General features: G+C 40.9%; 1 protein-coding gene across 7 annotated transcripts in view; it reads right to left on the bottom strand.

Annotated features, from left to right (window-relative positions):
• esrrga (estrogen-related receptor gamma a) overlaps positions 1 to 21,257 on the bottom strand; it is a 233,516-nt gene extending 212,259 nt beyond the window's left edge. The window contains exons 1-2 of one of the 7 annotated variants that reach the window (XM_085981118.1): positions 21,149 to 21,257; positions 3,724 to 3,805 (exon numbers count right to left, since the gene is read on the bottom strand). In XM_085981118.1, coding sequence (XP_085837244.1) covers positions 3,724 to 3,740 — 17 coding nt within the window. In that variant the 5' untranslated portion in view covers positions 3,741 to 3,805; positions 21,149 to 21,257. Of the gene's footprint in view, positions 1 to 3,723; positions 3,806 to 17,577; positions 17,848 to 18,839; positions 18,942 to 19,069; positions 19,207 to 21,148 lie in introns of those variants that run through there. The other 6 variants (XM_085981127.1, XM_085981142.1, XM_085981130.1 and 3 more) reach the window with 6 other exon arrangements.
• Positions 21,258 to 25,159: the final 3,902 nt, after the last annotated feature.

Here is a 25,159-nt window from a genome sequence, read left to right as displayed (position 1 = left end):
AACCCAGATCAAAGAACAAAAGTCAGTGGCATGGATACACAAACCGCTTTAACAGAGCTTTAACCACCAAGCTGGATATTGCAAAGAATAGTTTAACACTTACACTCACAAACAAAAAAATACTTCAGTTCTTTGAGTGGAGGAATATTAAAATTTACTGCACAGTAAAAGTTTAATTAAAGGGCTCCTCAGAAAGGACCTCTAGAAAAAATAATTTAAAAATCTAATGATTGCATATACCAGTCTAGAAGCTGTGATGACCAAAACAATCCCAGGTTCGCCAATCTCAGTTGGAGCGGCGATGAGGGAAAAACACCTGGCCTCAGTGTCCCTGGTTGAGTATTGCGGAGGGGAATCAGTCTTGATCACCATCCTGAGATGTGCTCGAAAGTGCACATTTTCAATGTCACTTGATGATGTCAGGTGAGGACAGACGCAGGCTTGATGTGATCCCACTCATTGTTTAACAGCCTGACAACAATCAACTGCCCCCTCCCCACCCCCCGATGAAGAGTGGCCGCATCAGGCAATAACTAAAATATCAAAGTTAATCCCACTTCTCAGCACTCTTATACAGACTCCAATATGTTAAGTGATAACAATCTTTTCCTTATAGCCAAGCGAAAATTCATATGGTTTTATTTTAATTATTTTTTTCAACATCGGGAAACTGTCTATAAGGGGTAAGATGCAAAATAATGGACGGCTTTCAACAAGTTTAAGCCAACAATCACAAATTTCAATTGCACTGTGAACCAAGACAGCAAAATTCAAACAATTTACATCAACAGAAGAGAGATTGAACGCTTGCCTTAACTCACGAGCAACTCTAGTTATTCATTACAGTATGTAGTACACTGTTCATAGCAATCACGTAGGTGAAAGGATAATAAACTTGATGGCAATATTAGGCCCGATGTTAAAAGGGCATCACATGGCTGCCACTGCAGCATTACAAGTTGGTGTTCAGAGTGGATTACTAGAAAATAAGCTATGCCGTATGTATTGGAGAATAATGGTTACCGAGGAGTGATTACAAGGCAGTAATTTAATAGAGGGGTTCAGGTGATGTCATAAGCCGCAAGAGCAAACCTTGAGTGGTTTATAACTGTCATCCAAACTCAGAGATTAGATTACTGCCTTGTAATCACTACAAGGTATCTGTTATTTTTAATAATACATACAGTAAATTGTATGGGTTGGTTTTATTCCATTTTGGGTTTGTTTTTCTGCTGATACTGGATTTCAATGAGGATGCCAACTGCCAGAGCACTCGGGATCATTGATTTGTGATGACGATCACGCTGAAACATAAACGATTGTGAAGTCATTACCCTGCACTTCATTGAGAAATCACTTTTTCCAGCAAACTCTATGGTCAGTATGTATTGAAAGTGGTTAAGCAGAACTGCCTCTGTAATAGTTGCAGAAAACTGCCTATGTAGGCCAAACTAAAAGGACAACGGTTTCTTTAATTGCAGTTTTGATAGTGATGGCAATCTGTCAAATATACATCCTCTGAAATGGAAAGCTCTACACAAAGATACAATGACAGCAATCCCAGCCACATATCAGGAATGCAAAAAGCTACATATTTACTTAATCAGTCACTATTTTCAGATTTTCTTCTGAGCTGGCTTAGGCCAAGAGACATCAATTATTTAAAGGAAGTAACATGATGCTTCCTCTGTTAAGTCAAGTCTGCAAGCAGACCCCTAGAGAGAATAAAAAATGAATTAGCTAGAATTTATTAGTGAGCTTGATGCGAACAGAGAATCAGCCATCATATCTGCACCAGGTTTGCACACACCTTCAAGTACCCTGCTGGTTTTCCCAATAAAATAGCACTGCTACAGCAGGTACCTTTCGGCATGAGAGGTGGACTCTTTGAAAACTGCTTCACAGACAGAAAGTACATGTCCAGTGGCTGTCCTGATTCACCCACGCACGCACTGTATTCAACCCACGTAACAATTATTCATCCACCTCGTTCTCACTAAAGGCATGGCAATGCAATTTTATCGTTATAATCAAGACCATATGACAAAAGCAGAGGCCATTAGGGACCAATTTCAAGTGTTCTTTGCAAGACAATGATTTTCAGATTGCACTTACATATGCTGAACAGTTAAGTTTGCTTCACTGCACCTGCGCTGATTTATGCAGCTTTCTGCTGTGCTCTTCCTCCACTTCCCCCTCCCCTTCCCAAAGAAGATTTTTCTGGCCAAGCGAAGAAAAGTTTCAAAGGCTGACTGAATGTTAATATTTTTTTTTCTCTTCATTTAATTGAAATCTGCTTTAAATCTTGTTCAGCACTTACCCCCCTTCAACCTCCAGGTGCCAGAGGGCTTGTTACTTGTGAATTATTTAACAATCATATTTGCGGTAGGAAATTGATTTTTGAGTAAATCCATATTGATTGAGTTATGCGAGACTAATGATTTGAAGTAAAATGTTGCTGTTAACTTCTAGGGAGGGAGAAAGAGAACATTTTCTGCATCAAATTTTCACTTGCAAGGGACCCTGGCACCCTGCTTTCACCCTGTCATAGCCTGTGATGACTAACTGTCTGCCAACCATGACCAAGCGATTAAAGCAGACAGCATCTGTGTATCTTTGCAGTAATAGGAGCCTGCTTTCTACTTTCCATGCATTGAAACTTGAGCAGTCTATTAGCTCCTGCATTTTTAGTTTGATGAATTTATTACTCTCCAATTTTATTTTATCAAAAGCACAGCTTTCTCCTCGAAAAAAATAAGATTTATCCTCGTTTCATTTCTCCTTCTCCAGATTGGTTACAAATCTTTGAGCTGAATCCTCACCGATTCTGATGAGTACATTATTGCGCGTTAGAAACATCTGCATCAAGAACTTTTCTGACTGCAATAAAGGCTACAAATACCGTCAGGCCCTTTCAATGTGCCATTTTTCTGTGTCTCGTATTGAAGCTCCCCTTCTTATTGTGCATGACTCCCCCGCTGAGACAGCAGACACACGACCTGTTGCCAGGCGTCAAGCACTGGCACTCAAGCTGATGAGTTCTCACCCTTCACCTCCACTTGATATGTTGTTTTGTCTCCCTCCACCCGCTCCTCCCAATGACTCAGTCACTCAACATGTGGGGAGTGCGAATGTAAACCCACATTTTAGCTCTCAAAAATGTAATACATAGGCACAACATGCTGTCACTGGACTGCTTTCTAATCTCAGGTATTTGTTTATTTATTTCTCAGAGTTGCAGTTTCTGTTCACCTGGGATTCAGGATCGCTGCTATGTTGGTTTTCAGATCAGATACTTCAAATATTATGGGAGGATCATGTGACCTAGAAACGCAAAAAATATTTCCACGATGTCACCCAATAATCTTGAGTATTGAGGAGAAAGTATCATGGTCAAATGTGAGAATATGACTACTAAAAAATCTAAAATGATTGGTCAGTGGGGTATAATGTATCACTGGATATGATACTGAACCATACAGAACTGTAAGCTCCCAAGTTCAGTCTCTGATCTGTGCTGATCGCAGTTGGAATAGTGATTGGGCGCTACAATAAACCTCAGTGTCTCCAGACTAGGGAAGGGGAAAGGGAAGAGGGAGGAAATCAGCCAAGGTTCCAGTTCCCGATCACTATCCAGTGACCACTGCTGGAATGTATATCTGCGGACATGGGGAGAGGAGAGGGTTTATGCCCTTCAGAGTGAAACAACCTGCCGATACTCACGGTTTAAGCTTCCACATGAAGAATGGGCTCTTGGGCGAAGTTAGGGAGGGCTGCCGACACCTGTGGAACTGCACCCCAGCGTCTTCAATGGAGGGAGAAAAGGGGGAAAAAAGATCACGTTTTAATTGGACAATTTTTGCCTAAACAAATAGTTAACAGGTGCTCACCATCCATCAACAGAAGGGATCTAAGCTCAAAGTGCACCATCCTACATATCTCCCCCTCCCTGCACCTTAATGTATTGAAATCAAAACTAATCACTCTCTCCCATTCTTTCCCAGGATTTCAAAATGATGCAAATCTATACATCCCTCCATTTCTCCTCCCTCCTACAATTTACAATGTTTAATAATGATTCCTTAGCATTAGCTAATTAGCACTCTAGCACTTAGGTCATCTTTCCATCAACCTTGATAATGTTCAGCACTATGAGCCTTAGCCCTTCACCTAGTCGCTCAACAAAAGACTCAGCTGATCCATCAGAGGAAGGAAAATAACAAGGGGAAATCAATCTACTGTACACACCTAGTGGCTGGTTACAAAGCCACTAAAACTCTGGCTACTGGTTGCCTGACTACCCTCTTGGTCAGGGAATGATGCATGGTGCGGGGGAACCTAAAAAGTAGGATGGGGGGAAAAGAAAACCATTTCAAAATGAGACGGGGAAATTAGTATAAATAAATTATACACAATAACAACCAAAAGAAAGAAAATGGTTACAATTTAAGAACACATTATGAGTTTCAATTGAATGTTTCATTTTCAAAAGTCTTGTTTCTGCTATTCCAAAAATGACTCCTACACAAGCCAGAAAACTTCCAAACAACCATTATAACAGCATGTTCAAACAACTCTCTTAGACGAATACTCCAGATTAAGGCTGTTCAGTTGGATTTTCTGTGAGCCTTTGGCTGCAAATTATGTTGTGCATCTAAACTTAAAATAACATTAGGCCAAAATATTTTATTCGGGGCACCCTCTCCTTGCCTTACGCTTAGTTGTGCATCTATACTGGAATAGAGATTGGGTAGGTCCTCCCAGGCCCCCGCCAATGCCTAAGAGACAGAGGTGCAGTTGAATGCCCTGGAATTAACTCAGTGGAAACATGGGAAGTACCTGCCTTGAATTGACCCCACACCCAATACAAATGAACTGAAATCAGCAACTCAGTGGAGTAGCATGATCAAACCTGAGCCTCAGCCCTTTACCAATCCACTGTGCCCACCACACACCCAAAATTGTTGAAGGTTGTCTAGGTATTCATTTATATATATTATATATATATATATATAAAAGAAAGTAATGGCTGGCAGTGGGATTAAGGTAGTAATTAAATCCGGGAAGGAGGGGGTCTGCTAATGTTCCGAAGCCACTTCGTACTCTCAATTTATGACATCATCAGAGCCACTCGATTGAATTACTGCCTTGTAATTCACTGCCAGCCATCTATTATCCTATATTAATGCCCTTAAGGGTAATTTGAATACTCTGATGGAATATTTATCAAGACCTGGGGCTTGATTCTAATCATGGCACAAGTAAAAAGATTGGGTGCATCTCATTAAAGTCTATCCAATATAAATTAGCTGTACGTAGATTAGTAAGCAATTTGTATCTCTACGCAGCTGACTTTGAATCTTGTATAGCTACAAAACACATACACAATGGGGGGAGCAATTCCAACTACAATGTTATTACACAACTGTGTTTTTGTTTTGCTCTCAACAACACACAATAACATGGGTTTATCACAGAGAAAATATCAAAATATATATTGTATAAACATTTTCACTGCAGATCGGTGCAGAACTCTCTGGAAGGAATAAATGCAATGAAATGCTCTACGGATATCAGCAAACAGCTTTGTTTTTTAAACTCTACCAATGCAAATCATTAACAATCACCTTGTGTAATCTCTTCCTCTATAGTACAATATAATTCTCAGACAACAGCACAAAATGCTTGCAAGTTTTTATAACTGAAGTGGTCAATCAGCTTTGAGAATCCAAAAATATAATTCTTATTTTGTAACTCTGTGCAGGATGTGAGAAACTTCAATGCTGTCTGATATTTTAACTCCCTTCTATAAATACTACAGAATACTACACTGTACATCCTTAGTGTGCTGAATCATGCCAATGTCCATAAAAATCCAAGGAAATAATTTAAATGGGGAAACAAAAGGAATTAGGTAAATGTTCACTACAAAAAAAGATCATAAGCCAAATTCAAAGTCAGATAGCATCACTTTTATGTGCAAATGACTTGTAATCAGGGAACAGAACCTGCTGTTCAGCAGCAAGCAGCCACTTAAATGATATTCTGGGACTGGACCAGTAAAATTGGTGGACCTCCGACAGTACATTTTCTGATCAGGCAGAGCTAGCTGGGAATCATTTATTGAATTTGCATATATGACTGTGTAGGGTTTATGTATGCCCATCTATTTTTAAGATTAAATTAGAATTGCACATAAAATATGCACAAACATTTTTTCTTCCAACTCGGGGAGATCTATGACCTAGCCTTCAACATGATTAGAAACAGGACCCAGCCTGCCCTCTTCTTGCATTTCTAAAGCAGTGGGTTGGTGCGTTAGTGATATAAAGAGGCGCTTGGTCCAGGCAGTGATTTAAATGTTGGTGTTGCAAGATATATTGCTCTTTCAACATTACTGCATTTGTATTTTGCTACCATTCAGCTTCATTATGGCACATGAAAGCCATGGTTAAGGAATTATACAGGTTTTTTTTCATATTTATCCATAGCATATACTTTTAACATGAAGAAACAAAACCACCGGAAGCATCGGCTTAAATAATGCTACATATAAAGAGCTGGACAGAATGCAAGTCAGAAAATGTTTTAAAATTCTTTGTCCTTTCAAAACATGAAGTTAGATCAATTGATTTTCTAATGATATGTGAATACAGATAACACAGTACATGAAACTTTGGGGTAAAAATTGCTTTGAGTGAGTTTTTGTGGGCAGAATGGACCTCGCGCTTGGAGTGACCGCCTGATCACCTGCTTGCAAGAAAGAGCCCATATACATGGAACTCATGAAAATAAAATACGCGGGCTGCCAGTGTAACTCACGCTGTTGGTTGGCAGCTTGCCTGATGGGGGCACAATTTTGCACACTCCTGACGTGATTTAACAGCAGCCTTCACCTCTTAAATGGGAGGTGCACTTTGGTTGCAGGCAACTATCTGTGGGCAAAGTCCGGCACAGGAGAGGCTGCAAGGGTCCCCCCCTGGTTTGCAGGCCTTGCTTTGGAGGTTTTGGTAGAGGAGGTCAGCATGAGATGGGGCATCTTCTATCTACCAGGCAGCAGGAAGATTTTCAGGCCAGCTGCCAGGCATGAGTGGGCAGAGGTGGCACAGTGCGTCAGTGCAAAGAGTATGGTCCCTAGCACATGGCAATAATGCAGGAAGAAGTTCAATGGCCTCACAGGGATAGCTAAGGTAAGCCTCCTAACTCATATCTATCATTACTCTATGATTAGCCTTAAACCACCTATTGCCCCAACACTCACTACCCTTTCCTCACTTGATTGCCAGCACTCTCCTACAATCACTGCAGCACACTTCACTCTGTCTCCTTCAGCAGCTACTGCAGCACACTGTGCCTGCCACTATCCTCACTATTACTTCCTACACCTCCTCACACCTCTGCCACCTTGCACACACTAACAACACTATTCTACCCTCACTTGCACGTCCTCAAAACCTCTCACTACTCAAACACTGACACGTTTCCTTATTTCTTGCAGGCAATGTCACACCCAGTAACAGGGAGCAGGCAGCCACAGGGGGAGGACCACGCTTCATCCATGTACTGTCCCCACTTGAAGAGCAGATCATGGATATCGTGGGCAGGGGGGTGTCAGGAGCACGGCATCTTGCTAGGCTGGAGGACAAGCCCTGCAGGGTTTTCAACCATCTTTCCATCCTTCTCTTCTCACTTAAATCACACCCTTACACATGATGCATGACAGATTGCAGCTGCTTTCAGCAGCCACTCATCTGTCTCTGCATACCTATGCCACTAAATGCTAACTCTTCTCCCTTTCTTACATTTTATGTCCAGGAGATGCACATGGCCCTCAGGAGAACAGGAAGAGGAAGAAGAGGGCAGCACTGCAGAGCACGAAGCAGTCACTCGACCTTACACTTGCAGTCATCAGCTCAGAGACCGTCACTGTGCCTAATTCAGAGGGGTCTGCATGTGGAGATTCACCAGCATGAGTGTGTAGGAGCAAGGGCAGGGGGATAGGACAGCCGAGGAAGTAGCTCACTGGAGGGTGAACTTGCACCCTAGCCCTGCTTGAACAGGGTACAGATGGAGACATGGCCCATAAGCAGACTGATGGCAGGCCACACGGACCATCTAAGTGGACTGGGCTGCCTGCCACAGAGCTCACGCACAATGTCAGAGAACGTAGAGGAGTCTAGCTCCAACTTGTGTATGATCTTTGTGCACAGCATCGAGACCATGCAGTCAAACATAGAGTGAGTGGTCAGCTCTATGAGGAACCCCCACAGTGATGGAGTATCTGGTGACAGCTCGGACTCATTTGACGGAAGCTCAGAAAGCGGCCATCTAGGTTTTGGGGTCCAGCATCTCCTCTGGCTTACACAGCCTGAAGGAGAGAGTGAGTAGGGATTTTGTGAGCCTTCCTCGCACAGAGCAATGGGAGTGCTGAGGCTCAGGGCCCTGAGAGTGGATTTGGCTCCATGATGCAGGCACCTGCTGGCTCCCCAGCTAGCCTCTCAAACCAGTGCTGCTGTTGGAGCCAGACAGCCAGTTGGACCAGACTGCCCCAGCCAAAACCAAGTACCAGCAGTCTGTAACCGGCTCCTCAACAGCCAAAACTCCTTGAGGTTGCCCACCATGGTATTCTCAAGTGCCCTCAGTGGAACTTCAGTAGCCTTCCACGTCCCAAGCTGTAGCCACTGTGGAACTACATTGTAGGAGCACTAGAATAGGTAATGTGCACACAAGACAGGCACGAAGGGTTGCACAAAGATGATTTATCGATAGAAATCAGCCATGTAAGCATTTATCAAATCAACAATGGAGGCTGTTGGGAGTAGTGAAGTAAAATACCTGTTGGCCATCATAATCTTATCAATGCAAGAGGAACACAAACGTTTTACAGTTTGAGGGCATTAATATGGTGGGTGTGAGGACTGGGTCAAATGGAAGGAGGGACTGTTGGTGCTGGGGGCAGAGCAGGGATTGATCAGGAGAATCTCTCTTCAATAATCTGCAGCAGTACAGCTCTGGTGGCTCGCTGTACTGCTGGGCCATGCTCGTCTGCTTCCTCCAGCTCCTCATCACCTTCTGCATCTTCCTGCTCCACTTCGTGCTCCTCAGGAATCTCTAAAGCAACTCCCCTTTGAATAGCTACATTGAGGAGCGTGCAGCAATGATGAACCTTGAGACTCGCTCTGGGCTGTACTAAAGGACCTCTTCCAAAAAGCGGAACTGTTGCTTCAGGACGCCAATAGGTTGCTCAGTGAGAACCCTTGTTGACGTATAGCTCTCATTATATCTCAGCTCAGTGCCAGTGCCTGGGTTCCAGACAGGAGTCATGAGCCAGTTGGTGAGAGGATAGTGCTTGTTCCCCAGCAGCCAGCCTGCCACCCGATGGTCTAGGTGTTAGAGGGGATATTGAGGACAAGTACAGTATGAAAGCATCATGACTACTCTCACATTGCAACAGTGACTACACTCCAAAAGTGCTTCCTTGGCTGTAAAGCGCTTTGAGACATCCAGTTGTCGTGAACGGCACTATACAATTGCAAGTCTTTCTTTCTCTCAGGATACGGGCACAGGCCTGCATGACTCGTTGTGGTCACAAACAAGTTACACATGGAGCGAATGGAAGCCTTTCCTGTTCAGAAACAGATCTGCTTCATAATGGGGAGCACGAAGGGCTATATGCATTGCAGTCGATGATGCCCGCCACCTGCGGGAATCCAGCAATGTGGGCAAGTCCCAATGCTCTTTCTTCCCAATTGTCAGCCTCCACAGGTATGAACTATTGCCGCCTCACACACGGTGCATCAGTGACCTGCCAGATCAGCGTGTGCACTGCAAACTGACTGATGTTGCTGATGTCCCCACAAGTAGTTTGGAAGGAGCCCAAGGTATGAATATTCAGAGCCACGGTGATGTTAACTACCTCAGGCAGTGCAGTGCACGCCCTGGTGTTGGGCTTCAATTCTCGCAGCAGTAGGTGGCACAGGTACGTGACTGTCTCCCTGTGGAAACACAGTCGCCTTACATGCTGAAAACCCTCAGCCTTGCACCCTTGCCTCCTTCACCCTCTTCTTGCAGCCTATGCAGGTCTTTGCTGTGTTCCTTGCTGCTGCTTCGGGTGTCCATGAACAACAATTTCAGAAAGGGGCAGTGATTCAGGCAGGGCCCTGATTATATATTTAAATAATTCCTGTTTTTGTTGCAGGCGGCCGCCAGGGAACATCTATCGAGCGCCCGGATCAATATGGCACCGCATGCACTTCAAGCATTTTCCACACACTCCCGAGTTCGACTTCAGTTGCGCCCGTTTTGGACCCCCAAAACATGTGTGACGCATCACAATTCCTACCCAAAGTGCCTAATCATATTGAGAATGCCAAAAATTTAAAAGAACAGGGGACAAACAAACATCAAGACTAACCACATTATAACTTTGCTTTGCTGGTAATAACACGATCTGATGCACATGCAGATATCATACTAGAATACACCAGATGTTAAAGGTCAATCCCAATCATCATGGGTGATGGGTATTTTCAAGATGGCGTGTGCTCCCCCGCCCCCCTGCCACCCCCCCCCCAATAAACAATATGAAATAGGGTCCATAGCCTGAAGCAACATCCCTAACACGTGTGTGTTGTGGTATATTGAAGAATTCTGCTTTATTTCATGCTTTTCTTTTGTATATTATTTCAAGCTGTTTAAACTAAACTGAAAAAGTTGCATGTTCTTGTGTCTTTCATTTAAGGCTGGAAGACTGCAGCACTGAGATATACATGAAACCATTTACTGGACTACATGGCAGCAACCTTTCCTTGATCCCGAAACAATCATCTGCTCTTTTTCCCTTAGAGCTGTGCAGATTCGGACTGCCCACTGCCCAGTAAATGACCTAGGATGACAGAGTGTTTAAACAGGGCTAAACAGGTACCAGCATGACTAAAACCAGAATAAGCTGGTGCAGTATGGCAACCTCAGCAACTTCACACTCACGTTTCCTGCCAAATGTTTCAATTGAAGCAGGCCAATCTGAAATCAAATTTTCAGTAACTCCACTCATTATTGTGGAAATTATATTTTTGTAGTCATTTTAACCGTTAGAGCTGATCCATACATTTGGCTTTCGCAGTATATTTCACGACTGTCTAAGCTTATTATTTACTTTTTAAAACACTTAATACATGTTGCACCATTTTAGCCTTTAGAACACATCTGTATTTGGGATTAGTAGTATATTTAATGACTCAATGAATCTAGAAATTGTTTTTCTAAACACTGTCAATGCATGCAGCATAAAGCATTGAATTATTTTGCTCTATGATAATTTTCAGCTTCATAACATTACATAGGATCACTACTTTAGCCATTAACAGTCCACAAAATACCAATATTCAATGACTGAAGTTCCACAATGTAATTTGCATTTATGGTCTGTACCAGCCACACTTTGCAGTCTTGACCGGCAGCGAGCACAAGTCAGTGGAAGTTCTACTGTGTAGTCCATATTCCAGCCACTTCTAGTCCCTATTATGCCCATTGAATCACAACTACAAGCAACAGTTGGGCCCAGGATTGGGTGGGAGTCAGAGTTTTCTGAATGGGTTCTACCATCTTTCTAACTTTTTAATTTCCTGAATGTCAGAGAATTTTTCTTTCAGGCTGACCAGTGTGTAGCCATTATGAGAGGCAAGATCTGTATTTTAGCTAGAGAGGGAGGAAATGGATGGGGTGGGCAGGGGGGCAGAGAGGCAGAAGTACCTCTACTACTGAGAGAAACTGAGTGGAAGAGCAGTTGGACCAAGAGAGACCATTAAATTCAGGAACTCAGCTGTGTGCTTCAAATCCCATCCCATGCATGCGTAGGTTCCATGACATTAAAAAGATGGAGCCTCAACAAACGACAGCTGAGATCCTACAGAAAAACTGCAGCTGAAGTGACGGATAAAGTGGCCACCCATGAAGAATGGCCAATTTTACTGCTTCTGTCGGGGACTGCAATAGACAGGTCCCTCTGTAACTATCTTCTCGGCCATATTGGCACAACAAGCATCAAGGTACTTCACCATGAAGTGATAGCGTATAAGCTTAAAGTCATGGTTCCCCATGTGGTGAGATTCCAATCTCAGCTGGGACGTCTGGGAAAACAGTAGACAGAGGCAAGGCACACAGGGAGAAGAGAAAAAAAAAACCAAAAAGCTGGAGTCAAAGCTCATGCAATCTCCGAGCAGGTGGCTCATTCTTTGTTTGGCACTATTGGCAGAAGCCAGGAAACAAATCATCCACCTGTCCTCTACAAGTAAGAGAATTATGTGCCATGGAGGGAATAGCGAAACGATATGCTTAAGAACAAAAAAGAGCAGAAAATTATTTTAGAAATATCTTAAATTCGATAGAAGAAAAAGTCAGCATCTTTCACTTCTGACATAACCATACGTATGTTCCCAATAATGCTGTGCATGCTGTATTATTTATATTAGCACTTTATATCAGCAATTGGGTACTGTACAATTTATGTAGACTGCCTTAAAAATATTGCTTTCTTTTACAGCTATAACCTGTGTGACAAGCATACACTGTGCAAAATGAAATGAGCAGGGGCGATTGCCAAAAATGTATCAGAAAAGGTCAGGGAAACTAAAGCCTATCTGGAAACAACGCACAAACCCAGAGATATGCATCTTAAATCATGCTAAATTACATGCTTCATGCTGGTGACTCGGTCATGGGAAATTATCGAGCTACGTGATGTCTCATTTGTTTTTAAACACATTTATGGTAAATTACTGAAGGGAAACTCATAAATGTTTGTGTTTATCTAAATATCGTTCTGATGCTTTATATTTTTTGTTTAAATATATATGAAAAAGTGATCTACATGTCACTTTTTTGCAATTGTGTTACATTAGTACACCATATAGCAATATGCAATGCATTCATTGCAGTCTGATTTGGATTACTATAAATATGTTTGCCCTTTACACTGAGCCTGCCTGAGGGATTAGCAACCCCCCCAAAAGTTCAGTTGAATATTATCCGAATGTACATCTCTGCTTGAATAAAGTAGTTAAGCAGCCTGCAGTGTAGTGTGATTGCTTCTGGTCTATTGATAATTTTCCCCAAAATTAATTTCTAATTCTAAGAATCTAAATCCAGTTATTAAAGCCCGACACGGACTGGCTGGGCCAAATGGCCTGTTTCCATGTTGTAATTTCTATATATTTCTATGTGTTGTAACTTCTATGTATCAAATATTAGTTTCCATAGAGTCACTTCAGTGGCGCCTAATGTTGCAACACTGATATTAAAACAGCAATTATCCAATTTAAGAAATGGCATCTCTTTTTCTTGGTCTATTAATTTAAAATATTTAAAATTAATTCTCACTAAATTAGCTTCCTCACGTGCTCTATTCTATCGTGCTGAGGAAAAGAAAACAAATAGAATATTGCAAGAGGTCAATTGCTGAATACAGACTGCTATGATTTTTGCAGTATTACTGTCACTTCTGTTTGAATGCACTCATTTCGAATATCGCAGAACCCAAAGACACAACTTGAGCATTGACAGTGTAAAATCCAGCCTAAGAAGACCAGCACTGGATTGGAATCTCCTTAAATAGATAATAGCTGTCTAACTGAGTTGATTGCCAACCTCCACCAACATTACTTACTGTTTCCATTAACTCGAAACCATGTATGTTGATTGGTTCTTTTCACTTCAGTGACAACAGGGCTGCAAAGCACGTCACATGTATTTGCAATGTTTTACCATTTATTTTTGCTCGTCTCCTAGCGCCCCAACCCCAAGATCCAGGCTATCCTTCTTGATCAGGAAAGTAGCAAAACACTATTAATGCCTCTCCTTAGTCTACCTAACATAACAGTGAAGAACTGAGCCCAATCTGACCATTTTCCTTCCATTTCCCAGCTGATCCAACTAAGACTAGAAAACTCACTTTCTAGGCAGAGTCAAAGAATCAACAGCACTCCGAACTGGAATTCAACCTTCAGTCTCTTAGGAGGGATTGTTACACTGTAGAACTGCAACCACCAAACCGCCATACAGCTTCATTAATTTGTGAAACAAGCATAATTTCAAAAGAATCACCTCATATGTACCAATGTGCACAGCACCAGGCTGCATCAGTAACGTTTCTAAAATATTACTGCACCAACCTATTAACTTGTATCCAACCAAACTCATTCAAAGAAGCCCAGCGCCTTTTTAACATAAGTAGTATAAAGGTTTTACACAATCCTGCTATTTTAAAGGGGGAAATGTAGTACCAACTGACTCTGCCATTGAGGGAGGGAGCCATAACAGATGATTGGGTAAGATAGTAGGTTAAGAACACCATCCTTTCAGTTCCTGGACGTGGATTGGAAACTAGCCCAAACAGGTGAGACAAATGTCACCTGCTTAACAACTTATAAAAGTCCCAAGTGAAATGGATTTGAATAGTCTCAAGCCAGTCCTGAGCAAACATGAACCACACATAAAGCTATCCATAAATGTGGCACTAAACTGTCAGTCTCACTCAAAGGCCAGAAAATTGCCTGATATGAGAAATGGAGATGTTAAGTTTGTCCAAAAGGACACACTCTTCTGAAGTTAAGATAAAAGGTACATTTATAGGATATGCCATTCCACACACCAAACTTATTTTATATAATTGTATGATTCACTGAAAAATTGAGGCATGAAGAATAATGAAGGTCATAACTGACCCATCCTACTATAAGCAGGCCTCCCTTCTGACAGTCATGAAAGAGCCCTGACATTGGAGTCATTGTTAACTAAGCCCATTCCACCTTCTACCTAAAAAGCCACTATAGCGTAGTAACAACCTTCTGGGAAAACATAAGTGAGCACATGGGGATTAGAATAAAAAATAATGAAGCATAACTTTATAGGTTCTGGACTGAGTTTGTTTTTTCAGGGAGGAGGGAGGAGGTGTTATGGAGCCATTCTCATCATGGGTTTCATAATCTAGGAATCTAGTGTTGCACAGTGGGTCACTTGACAGTACGTCCTAACATGTTCTTACAACAGCTTCCAGATTCTGTGACATGTGAGAAAAGCTTCACATCCATTAGAAACTAGCAAAGTTATACTGTAGAGCTAAACATGAAGAAACTTCTTGGAAACCATCCTCGGAAAAACTGTAAACTGGAATAACAGAAGTTGAGCCAGAAGCCAGTATAATAACTATATATTTGTTTGCTTGTGGCTCCAGATGTAAACCCAGCAAGTTCTTTGTTGTCTGCTAACTGGATATGTTAAAAGGATGTTATTATTCAGGCCAAGTCCTACAAAATCAGTAAGAGTTGCTCCAAAGCACAACTTAGAGTCAGCCATTTTAATTGCCAGACTGTACTGTAGCATACAGTGTAACAACTGCAGTACAACGTGCATGACACAATGTTTTCAGGTAAGCAAAATGCAATAATGGCAAAATTACACCATGACGACAAAAATGCCACACAGCCCATCTTCTCCAAAAAAAATGCTTGGCTAAACACTTTTCATGACGATTGTGCCCTTTTAATATCAAGGTGTATGGGGAGAGAGCGGGAATATGGTAGTGAGATAGAGGATCAGCCATGATCATATTGAATGGCGGAGCAGGCTCGAAGGGCCGAATGGCCTACGCCTGCTCCTATTTTTCTATGTTTCTAATTGTTTCCTGGTGTATATGTCATTTGCATCTATTTCTCTAAAATTATCTTTGTGTCTTGAAAGACCCTAAACATCAAACCAATAAAACCCCAAAACTTATGATTCAACTATAAGCCATAACCCCCAAAAGAGTAACCAGAACATTTGGCAGAATCACAGAATGTGAACCTTAAAAACAGTGCACTGACCCCAGTTTGTAGCCTTACATTTAATCATAAACCTAAAATTTAACTAGAGCATCTAACCATAAAACCTAAAATAACAATTCAAACCCTTAAAACCTAACCTGAGTTACAACTCAATTACTTCAAAGAGCCTGAGGCAAACATGCTCAGTCTAATGAAGTCAAGATTTCCCAGCTGCTAGGGTGGAGTGGAGGGGGAGAAAAATTAGAAATGCATTACCTGATATTTGAATGTAAAACATGCACCTGCAATGGGTGCATTCTGTAAGCAATTTTATTTTTCTAAATAAAACAATATCCCTCAGAAACCCATCTCGGTTACAAAGTACCTTCATTTGCAGATGAATTTACCTCACCTGGCAAGCAGCAGTTTAGCTGCCAAGTAAGCAAGGTGTCCTCTAGCCATCAAGAGACAATGCATACTTTTGTCTAAACTTCATGTCAAACCATCTAGCCCATTAGTACAGCTAAGGGACACTAATGATTGAATATGTAAAATCATTCCTCACCTATATTTTTGTTTAAAATTCCTAACAGCAACATTTAAAAAAAGAGCCAGCATATTCATCTTGCAGTAAAACAAATCATATTTTGCACATCTCACAATATTTTTGTTTACAAGAAATAATGATCATAAGCTTAATGATGGTACTAATTAATGGTAGCACTGCCAGTATTCAATCGGAAAGTCTTAGAAGAAACAATCTAGCAATCAGAAAATTGAGAAATTAAAGAATTGATGAGTTCACATTTTAACCTGCTACACAGTCACCTTATCTAAAATCGACATCTCGCTGCTGTCAGTACCACACTTTCAATACTTGAATTTTCTAAACACCTATTTACATTTTGAATGATTTGTTGTTTGATTTATTTTGGGGATGGGAAATGATGCAGGAAACACTGTGACAGGTCATTTGTGCTTGGTAATTCTCGGGATATTGGTTTTGAATTTGCACATAATATCCAATGTGCTAACAGTTACAGTGTTACAATAAATAGTTCAAACATCATTATACACCCAACAATGTTTGACTGTTCTGTGTGTCTTTTCCATTGACAAGCTCACAAAAAAATGAATTCAATAGTTTTTGTTTTAAGCTCTGGAAGCTATGGTTACCGTTTCACATTCACTAGTTAAACCGTGTGCAGCTTTTGGACCCAGTGCAAGTATTTCTCAGAAAGCACAACGGATCTATCAACCTGCGTTACCAAGGAGAGGGCATTTGATCAGCTGACTGCAGGCATTGTATATTAATTATGGACCAAGCTTAAGATTTGTAGTGAGATTTGTTTACCAGTGTGTTAACTCTTCATATAAATGTTCTTCTACACACAACATATTGGGAAGAAGCATTTTTAACTTGGTGAAAAATCAAGCAGATGCACCACTAATAAGTAAAAGCAATGAGTTAAACATTAAACACGTCATAGCAATACTATCAACTCCATTTCAGCGTAACAAATAAGTAGATAGAATGAATATGCTGTCTAATGCAGGTGAATGGTCATACTGCTCCCATAAATGCAAAGAAAAGCATAAAAACACAATAGTGACAAAACGAACTAAATAAATAACAGCAGCAAATTCCCTGACAACACTAATAACTCCTATTTCAACCGTTCCGAGCTGTATTGTTAAATGATATTACAGTAGGAATAAGTATATATGATTGAAACACTATTTTTGCTTCTTTAAAGTGTTCTACCGTAAAACTTACCAGTGCTGGATCCTCGCTATGACGGAATATCAGCGAAAGTGCTGGCGACACCTTTGAGTGAAAGAGCAGTTAAGCTAACCCTATCCTAAATTTTTTTGCAACTTGCCTCTAGACTTTTAAAACAGATATATAATATAGATAACACATATATGCAGCCGCGAAAATGAGAAAACGACGTGACTCAAAGACGAAGAAGGATCTTGGTTTTAAATGGGGAAAAGTACCACCAGCACACCGTGGGTAAACCAGAGTCCTTGATTTGCAGGAACTGTCAGGCACTCCGCGTCACTATAAACACTAAAAAGCAATGGTATCAAATTTCAAGAGTGCCACTACGAGGGGTTTAAGTGGAGGGCGAGTTCAACAACTTGCATGTGACCGTATCATATCAAGACACTGTTTCAACGTAAACAAGAAACCAGCTCCCTATTTGAAGTGGTTTTCTTTTAACGTATAGCTTTACAAATGCATGATACAGATAGTTTACATGTTCAGAGGCCTGCAGAGTTTTCCGATCCACGTACCTCAGATTTGTGTTTCTCAAGGTGTGTAAATAAATAATGAAACAATCTGGCAACGGCATGCATTGCAGTGCGATTGTTGCAGTAATTCATCCAGTCTAGGCTAAATCTAGAATCAATCGTATATGTGTACACTGCATTAGAAGCTTGCATTGTGTACTGTTTGCTGCAACGTCCTGGGAAGCAGCGGGCCTCCAGTATAACGAGCGTATTCTCCTCACTGACAACAACTTGGCTAAATCCACTCGAAATATACACTGGTTGTCATGGTAGGTCTTGCTACAGCTTACAAGTTACACATTGCCGTTTTAGGACCGTCTCGTTAATCGGCACGGTTTAGTTTCCTCGGCTGCCGGCGCTTTATTGCCACTAAATGTCTCGGAATACAGCCGGATATCATGTTGTTTCTCGCCGAGCTAATGCGGCACGCCGGCCCAGCATTCAATGTGACTTTCTTCCTCTCACACAGACTCTCTCTCACACACACATACACTTGTCTTTCTTTTTCTCCCCCGTATACATTTTCCTAACACACACGCACTCTCACACAGACACATAAACTGTATATGGTCAGGAACAAGCTATCTCTAAGCACGTAACGTGCTTCCCACCACCAGCCCCATGTGGTCACAACAAAACTGAACCAAGCAAAAAAAAAAATTGCAACTGACGCGCCAGGATCTCCAGGCCTACAGTGGTTCAGCTGTCAAATCTATCATCTATTTTCAGGACAAGACCTACAAATGATCATTAGACATCCTCGTCCCCCTCTCGCTGCAGCCGCCGAGCCTGCTTGAGGAAAGAATGGCAGGAACTTTAGAAGCCGAGGTTGCTACACAGTTGCAACCTTCTGCAAGGGTAACCTCAGCTCAACACCAGCCGCTTCACAGGCGCTTTAATAAAATCGCAAATCGGAGACTGTCAGAAAAAGCTGCAACGTTTGAGCAAATGTGTGATGGATTTACGATTACCTTGGACAACCTCCCTATCAGATCGAGAGCTGGTGCCGGGGTTTATTTGGTAGTTTAAAGTAAATGGAAGCCGGCTACTTTCGCTTTAATGTCCACGGGGTTTCGGAAACGCTGCAACCCTCTTTACAACACACACGCCTCCCTTTCCTGGGAACCCGTACTCTTTTAAGTCTAGAGAGGGGGGGGTGGGGGGTGACGGCCGAAGTAGCTGCGACTGTTTCTCCGGCAAATCGAAGGGAATCGGGGCCAACGGGGTCAAGATCTCGGCGTGGATTCAGCGCCTGTGTCATTTAAAGCCGCGGCGTTGGGGTTTCTGCCTGAAATAACCGTGCTGTAAGTGGCGGTCATGTGACGGGCACACACCCGCTCGGCAATGCGCCCGTCCGTACTCAGCGTGACCCACAGCGTCACTCTCCCTGCTTATTTTATCAATGACAAGCTGCAACAGACGGGACAAAATTCACAATCTCACGGCACTGGCGCTGCTCCAGACTGATAAGAAATGCGCACTAGAAGCGATTTCGGTCCTTTTTTCCCCAAAGCATTTATTATTAATATAGAAGCGTTCGGCGATTATTATGTCAATTTATTTTTAGGTTAAGAAAAAACCAACCAAAAAAATTCTCACCTACATAAAGGTTGACAGAGTTCTTTCTCACTTCATCTGGTACCTAATGTCCAGGTACAGTCCAAGACTGGTAGATTCAGATCGACAATTTTTTGCGAAGGAAAACCCCGGTCTTCCGATAGAACGGGTGTGTGTGTGTGTGTGTGTGTGTGTGTGTTTAAATCGGGAATGCCAGTGCATTAACAATGATAGATGCTGTGTATCAGAAAGCTGATCTTAGGAAGAAAGTGATGTTATCAAAATGATCTTAGAAGGGCGTCAATCCGTCATGCGTTATTTAGCAGAGTTATCACTTATCAGTGAGAGTGCGGTTTGTTATTTACAGCTTCATGTTTATTTTGTATTAACTAGACCCGCGCATCAAAATCATGGCAATCGCCTATTAAAGTACCCTAAGGGAGGAGACGATTGCTTCGCACGTTGACAGCCGTGTAATCACTGAAGTCACGTCCAAAACTAAGTTTGAAGGCATTAGCTTGTTTGCTTGGTCTGGTAGGAATAGTTTGTGTCATAGCTTTACAATTCTTAGAGTAGTTTTCAAACCATTTACCGTTACAACTTTCCGTGGTAAAAAATGATTGCTAAGAAAAGCGCTATTCATCTTTAAAGAACAGTCTTACATTTGATCCCGTCCTTAACTTGCCACGCAGATCTAACCTACATACTCGATCTGTAACTTTGAACTTTAAAAAATAATCGCGTGACTCAATTTATAATTTGTAAATGTTTGATGTTATATGAAACGGGCAATAAAACACATGAATTTAATTAATATTTGCGAGTTTACATATGCGCAAACCGAGGTCGCAGATTGTGTTAAAACGGCAAGCAATGTCTTAGTCAGTATTCGATAGTACCTGGAACATCATAAGTTGTATTTCTGTACTTGATATGGTACATCGAAATCAGCTTTACAAAAAACACGGATATATTTGTAACGTAGCAATCTGTAAGCACTATCGGCGGACACATCACTGTATGTGCTGTGGTGGCGACAAAATATTTAATTTATAAAACTGCAAATTCACATCTCATTCTGTTTCGTTGTAAATTTAATCTGAAGGATGGCGCCTTTCACAATGCATTCAACATTTTTTTACTGCCTTCAATGATGAGGAATAAAAAAATATCGAATATTGAGTAATTCCACTCCCAATTTCCCATAACAGCAACCTTCATTTTATCCTAGCTATAGAGCACGGCGGGTACTACCGAGACATTTAACATGCATTCCACCTATAAAATATGCATTATCTTGCTTTCTTCAAGTGAAAAATTGCCAGATGACACATTTGTCAAAATAGAAAGACGCAGAAATAGATTAGCTCTATACCGAGCTTTAAGGCAGATCTATAAAAATGCAATAAAATAGCTACACCATATACATATTGCGAAAGTCTTATACAACAAGAAGATATTTGGTGTCCAAATATAATTATTTAGGTACTCACATGGTTGGTGGTTGCAGTAAGATTGAGTTAATCACAGCTTGGGACCTTCCTCCTGGACTCAGCAATAGCAAATGGCCAAATAGCTGCACTCAACCTGACCACTTAGCAACTTCAGAACAGACAGAGAGGGGGAGATCAGTATTACCATCCCATGCTCTGTAGCCTATAAATAGCCAACTTTTTGATTGATACAAGGAACAAATGAGAGAAGAATGCGTAATTTTGCGCATGAGCCCCCCTTCAAGTAGAATAGAAAGAAACAGAATGTGCGAAGATAGATAGAATGTGTTTGTGTGTGTGAGGGGGTGGGGGGGGGGTGGTGTGGAGAGACAGAGACAGAGAGAGCCCCCGGCAGATCCACACGGCAAACTTGTAGGGTTTGAAGGGTTTGCTATTTATCTCAGAGCGCCAGCCTGATACACCTGAGGAGAGAGTATCCCCAACTGTAATGATAGGAAAATTGGCAGAAATCTGTGCATGTTTTCAGCATTTAAAACTTACGGTAGGAACGTGCACATTGCTATATTTTGATCTGTAAAAATAAAAATAAACAAACACCCATCTCCTATTTTGGGATAGGTGTTGTTATGATGAAAAAAATGAATCTGATTCCGGTGTATTTTCTCTGCATTTTTTTTTGCAAAATTAAGGCTTAAGATCAGTTGCCCATTCTTGTAGTGCAGTACCACAGTTTATTTATTTAAATAGTTTATTTCTGTGTTACTAACTAAATTTTACTTTGAAATAAACGGAGTGCGCCTTCTTAGTGTTTTGCGGATTAGTTTGACATTCTTTTCTATGCAAATGAGTAACACTGTTTAGATTATGTGTTGATCATCGTCTACCTAGTGTACGACTACTCATGAATTAGCTGTGGCTTGAATGCTGGAGTTATGAAAGGATATTTTTTGTGCTGTGGCGTATAGCTCTTCGCTCTCGCCGACATTTAATCGCCCTCCCTGTTTTACACTTAAATTGTGCCTTTTTTTATGCTGCTTGTGACATCAATGCTTCATTACAAGAAGACTTGGAGCTTCATTTGAACCGTGTGCCTGTTCCTATATGTAGAATTACAGGTTATTTTCTTTCCCTTTCGACTCGAGAAGCTTTCCAGGCGTTTTAAAGGGGTGATGTGACTAGAAATCAGCCTTTGATTTATGCCCATCAGTCTGTTTCTGCACTGCATACATTTCCAATCTCATGCCCCATAAAATAATAACAAAGGATCCGCATTAATCCGTCTGCAAGGCTGGCTTTGAAAACTCATGTATATGACTTAAAAGTTGAAGACCAATTTATCAACTTCCCACTTTCCCGCTGAACATTCTAATTTCTACTAACTTTTAACTATTTTACTGACGAGAATACTCACCTTTACCTGAATGGACTAATTGAAAATAAAATCAATACTTCAATGTTCAAACGTTCCCGAAACCGTCTGACCACTAAACCATATTTTTGGCTAGCATTATAATTTACATTTTGTAACATCAAAAACATCTAATACAGCCTGGGAAGCTATAATACAAATAGTTACTTTAAAACAGCTTTCGCTAAACATCCTCGCCATATAAGGATGATTTACAGAATTGTATTCAATACTACCTTATATTAAAAAACGTAGACTTTTGTATAACTCATTATCTGTGAGTGAATCAGCATTAAGTAAACTTGAATTTGAAAGCACGTTGTCTCTTCAAATTTGAGAATTTAAATACTATCCAGCACCAGATGACATCGGATTGTTCAAAGTGCCAGGAAGTGTTAGTCTTCCTCTGGACTCGAGCACTATTCCACAACTCTCCTGTCTCGCACATACGCGCACACTCTGCTATGACTCTCAGTGAGGACAATATAAAAATAAAAAAAGGATTTTCTTGAAAAGTGCATCATCTACAGTTTCATGTTATGGAAAAACCACTATAAGTAAAACGGCCACATTCTTTGAGGAAATCTTAACATTTTTAGTCAGACGTTTGGCTAAATTTACATTATTAAGCATTATTTATTGTAACACATGTTTAATATTGAATAACTTGAAAGACTATGTAATATGTTGTCACCAGATTCTTACATTAGTAGTATGGCTAAATAAAACCCGCTTTTACTGCATGTGGTGCACTCACTGTCTTCAATCTTTGCCCATTAACTCTTCACTGACACACACGTTAGTAAGATAGTGCTTCTGAAAGTACAATAGGGTATGCTGCTGAATTGCCAGCACAATATTGAAGCAAAGGGGCTACTGTAAGAGACTTCTCTGCAGGTATGAGAATGATTAGCTGTTCAAAATATTGTTTTAGCCCTCGTTGTCTTCCATTGTGGGAGTTCACCGCCAGATGTAATAGCGATGTAGAAAACAATGCACATTGTTTCAGAGAGGGGCAATATAGCGCACGAACCGTCTTCGTAATTGTGCGGTTCAGTGAGAAATGGCAAAGCTGTAGGATCAAGACGTGCCTTTGAATTTTGCAAATAAGATTGTTGAACACATCCGTACACCGATAAGTGACCTTACAATGAAATTTGGACATATTGTTGTGTATGGTGTTGGTTTCGGGTTGTTGTACCCTTCGTCGGACATTTGGTTCAAAGAAGATATTAATTAAGACAGATAAAATATTGATGCAAAGTACCTAGCTTGTTTGAACCATTAACCTTGTAATAAACGTGCTTCAGAGATGAAGAAATCGAAAAACTATATCTTCGGTACAGGCGCCTATGGTAATGCAATCACTTTTGTAGTAATAATTTCGAACAACATTAATGATTTAGAAATCACATTTACAAAACTTGCAGTAACTTAAAGATATTGATTCGGGGCAAATTCACCATTACCCTTCTTCATATAGGAAATATAACATTGTGTACATTGAGAGAGATAGAGAAACCGGAAACCGAGATTTGGTCAAATTATCTAGGGCTGGAAAGCCGAAGAGGTACTGATATTAGAATAACACTACAGTGTATGTGTAGAGAAGAAGAGTTAGGCAAAGTAGAAAATACCATCTGAGATCTTTAGAAATTTGGACAGAGAAATGAAGGTAGAGAAGAGATGCAGAAAAGAACTACAGTAGAAGCAAGAGATAGTGATGTCTGGAAACGGAGATAGGGAAGCTACTGAAGTGAAAACTTGATGCATGAAGTTACAAATTGCGATTTGCAAAAACATTTCTCATATGGTACTTAGCAGTAATGTGATGGGAGTGTAGATGCTAAAGGAGGCAGTATGCGATTAATTATGTTATACATTAGTAATAATGCACTTGCGCAAAACAAGGTGAATATTTCTGCTAGGAGAGTCAGTGGAAACTTTTTTAGAATGCTCCTCGTTACAATTCAATCTGCATTGCAGTACTTTTGACAGCAATGTTTGTGTGTGCTAAACTTGTTTCGCTGTGCGTATGAGTTAGTGTATTTGAGAAATATAAGTACATATAGCGCGTGAACATTTGAGGAAATGCTTATAGTTTCACTCCCAATGTTTCAATCTCTAATTTATCGTTAAAAATGTATTCAAATCTAAAGTTCCGCCGTTGTTCGCTTTGGTACACTGTGATACTTTGCGCAAATATAAGACCTTACATTGAGCTCTTCAAAGAGACGCATGCAGTTAAAATTCAATCATGAACATGTTGTGATTGGATCTATAGTTATACGTTCCTTTCTATATAGCTGGCATATGATGGAATATGTTTGCTTCATGCAAGATACAAAAGAAACGTCGCATTGAAAGTTTTAAATCAACAACTTCCAGGTGGATATTTGCAGACGATGAGGCGGTTGTTGGACCACCAGGGGTTAACTAGACTTGGATTTGCACATGTCTTTCTCGGCACAGGAACATTCAGAAAACTTTCACCTCGTGTCAAAGATGGTGCAAATAGTGATTCTGACTATTCTCTGCAATTAATGCCACAGTGCGCTATCAGAAATGGCGCCAAGTATGCCAGTCTCCCCATGTCAACCATTTACTTTTGGTAGATTTGTAGAAATTACGAAGTAAATACC

This window comes from Somniosus microcephalus, chromosome 3 (assembly GCF_052327205.1).
Source record: "Somniosus microcephalus isolate GS21.2 chromosome 3, FLI_Smic_1.0, whole genome shotgun sequence".
Lineage (NCBI taxonomy): Eukaryota > Metazoa > Chordata > Chondrichthyes > Squaliformes > Somniosidae > Somniosus > Somniosus microcephalus.
The sequence above is the reverse complement of the archived record's forward strand: the minus strand, read 5'-3'. Positions and strand labels throughout refer to the sequence as shown.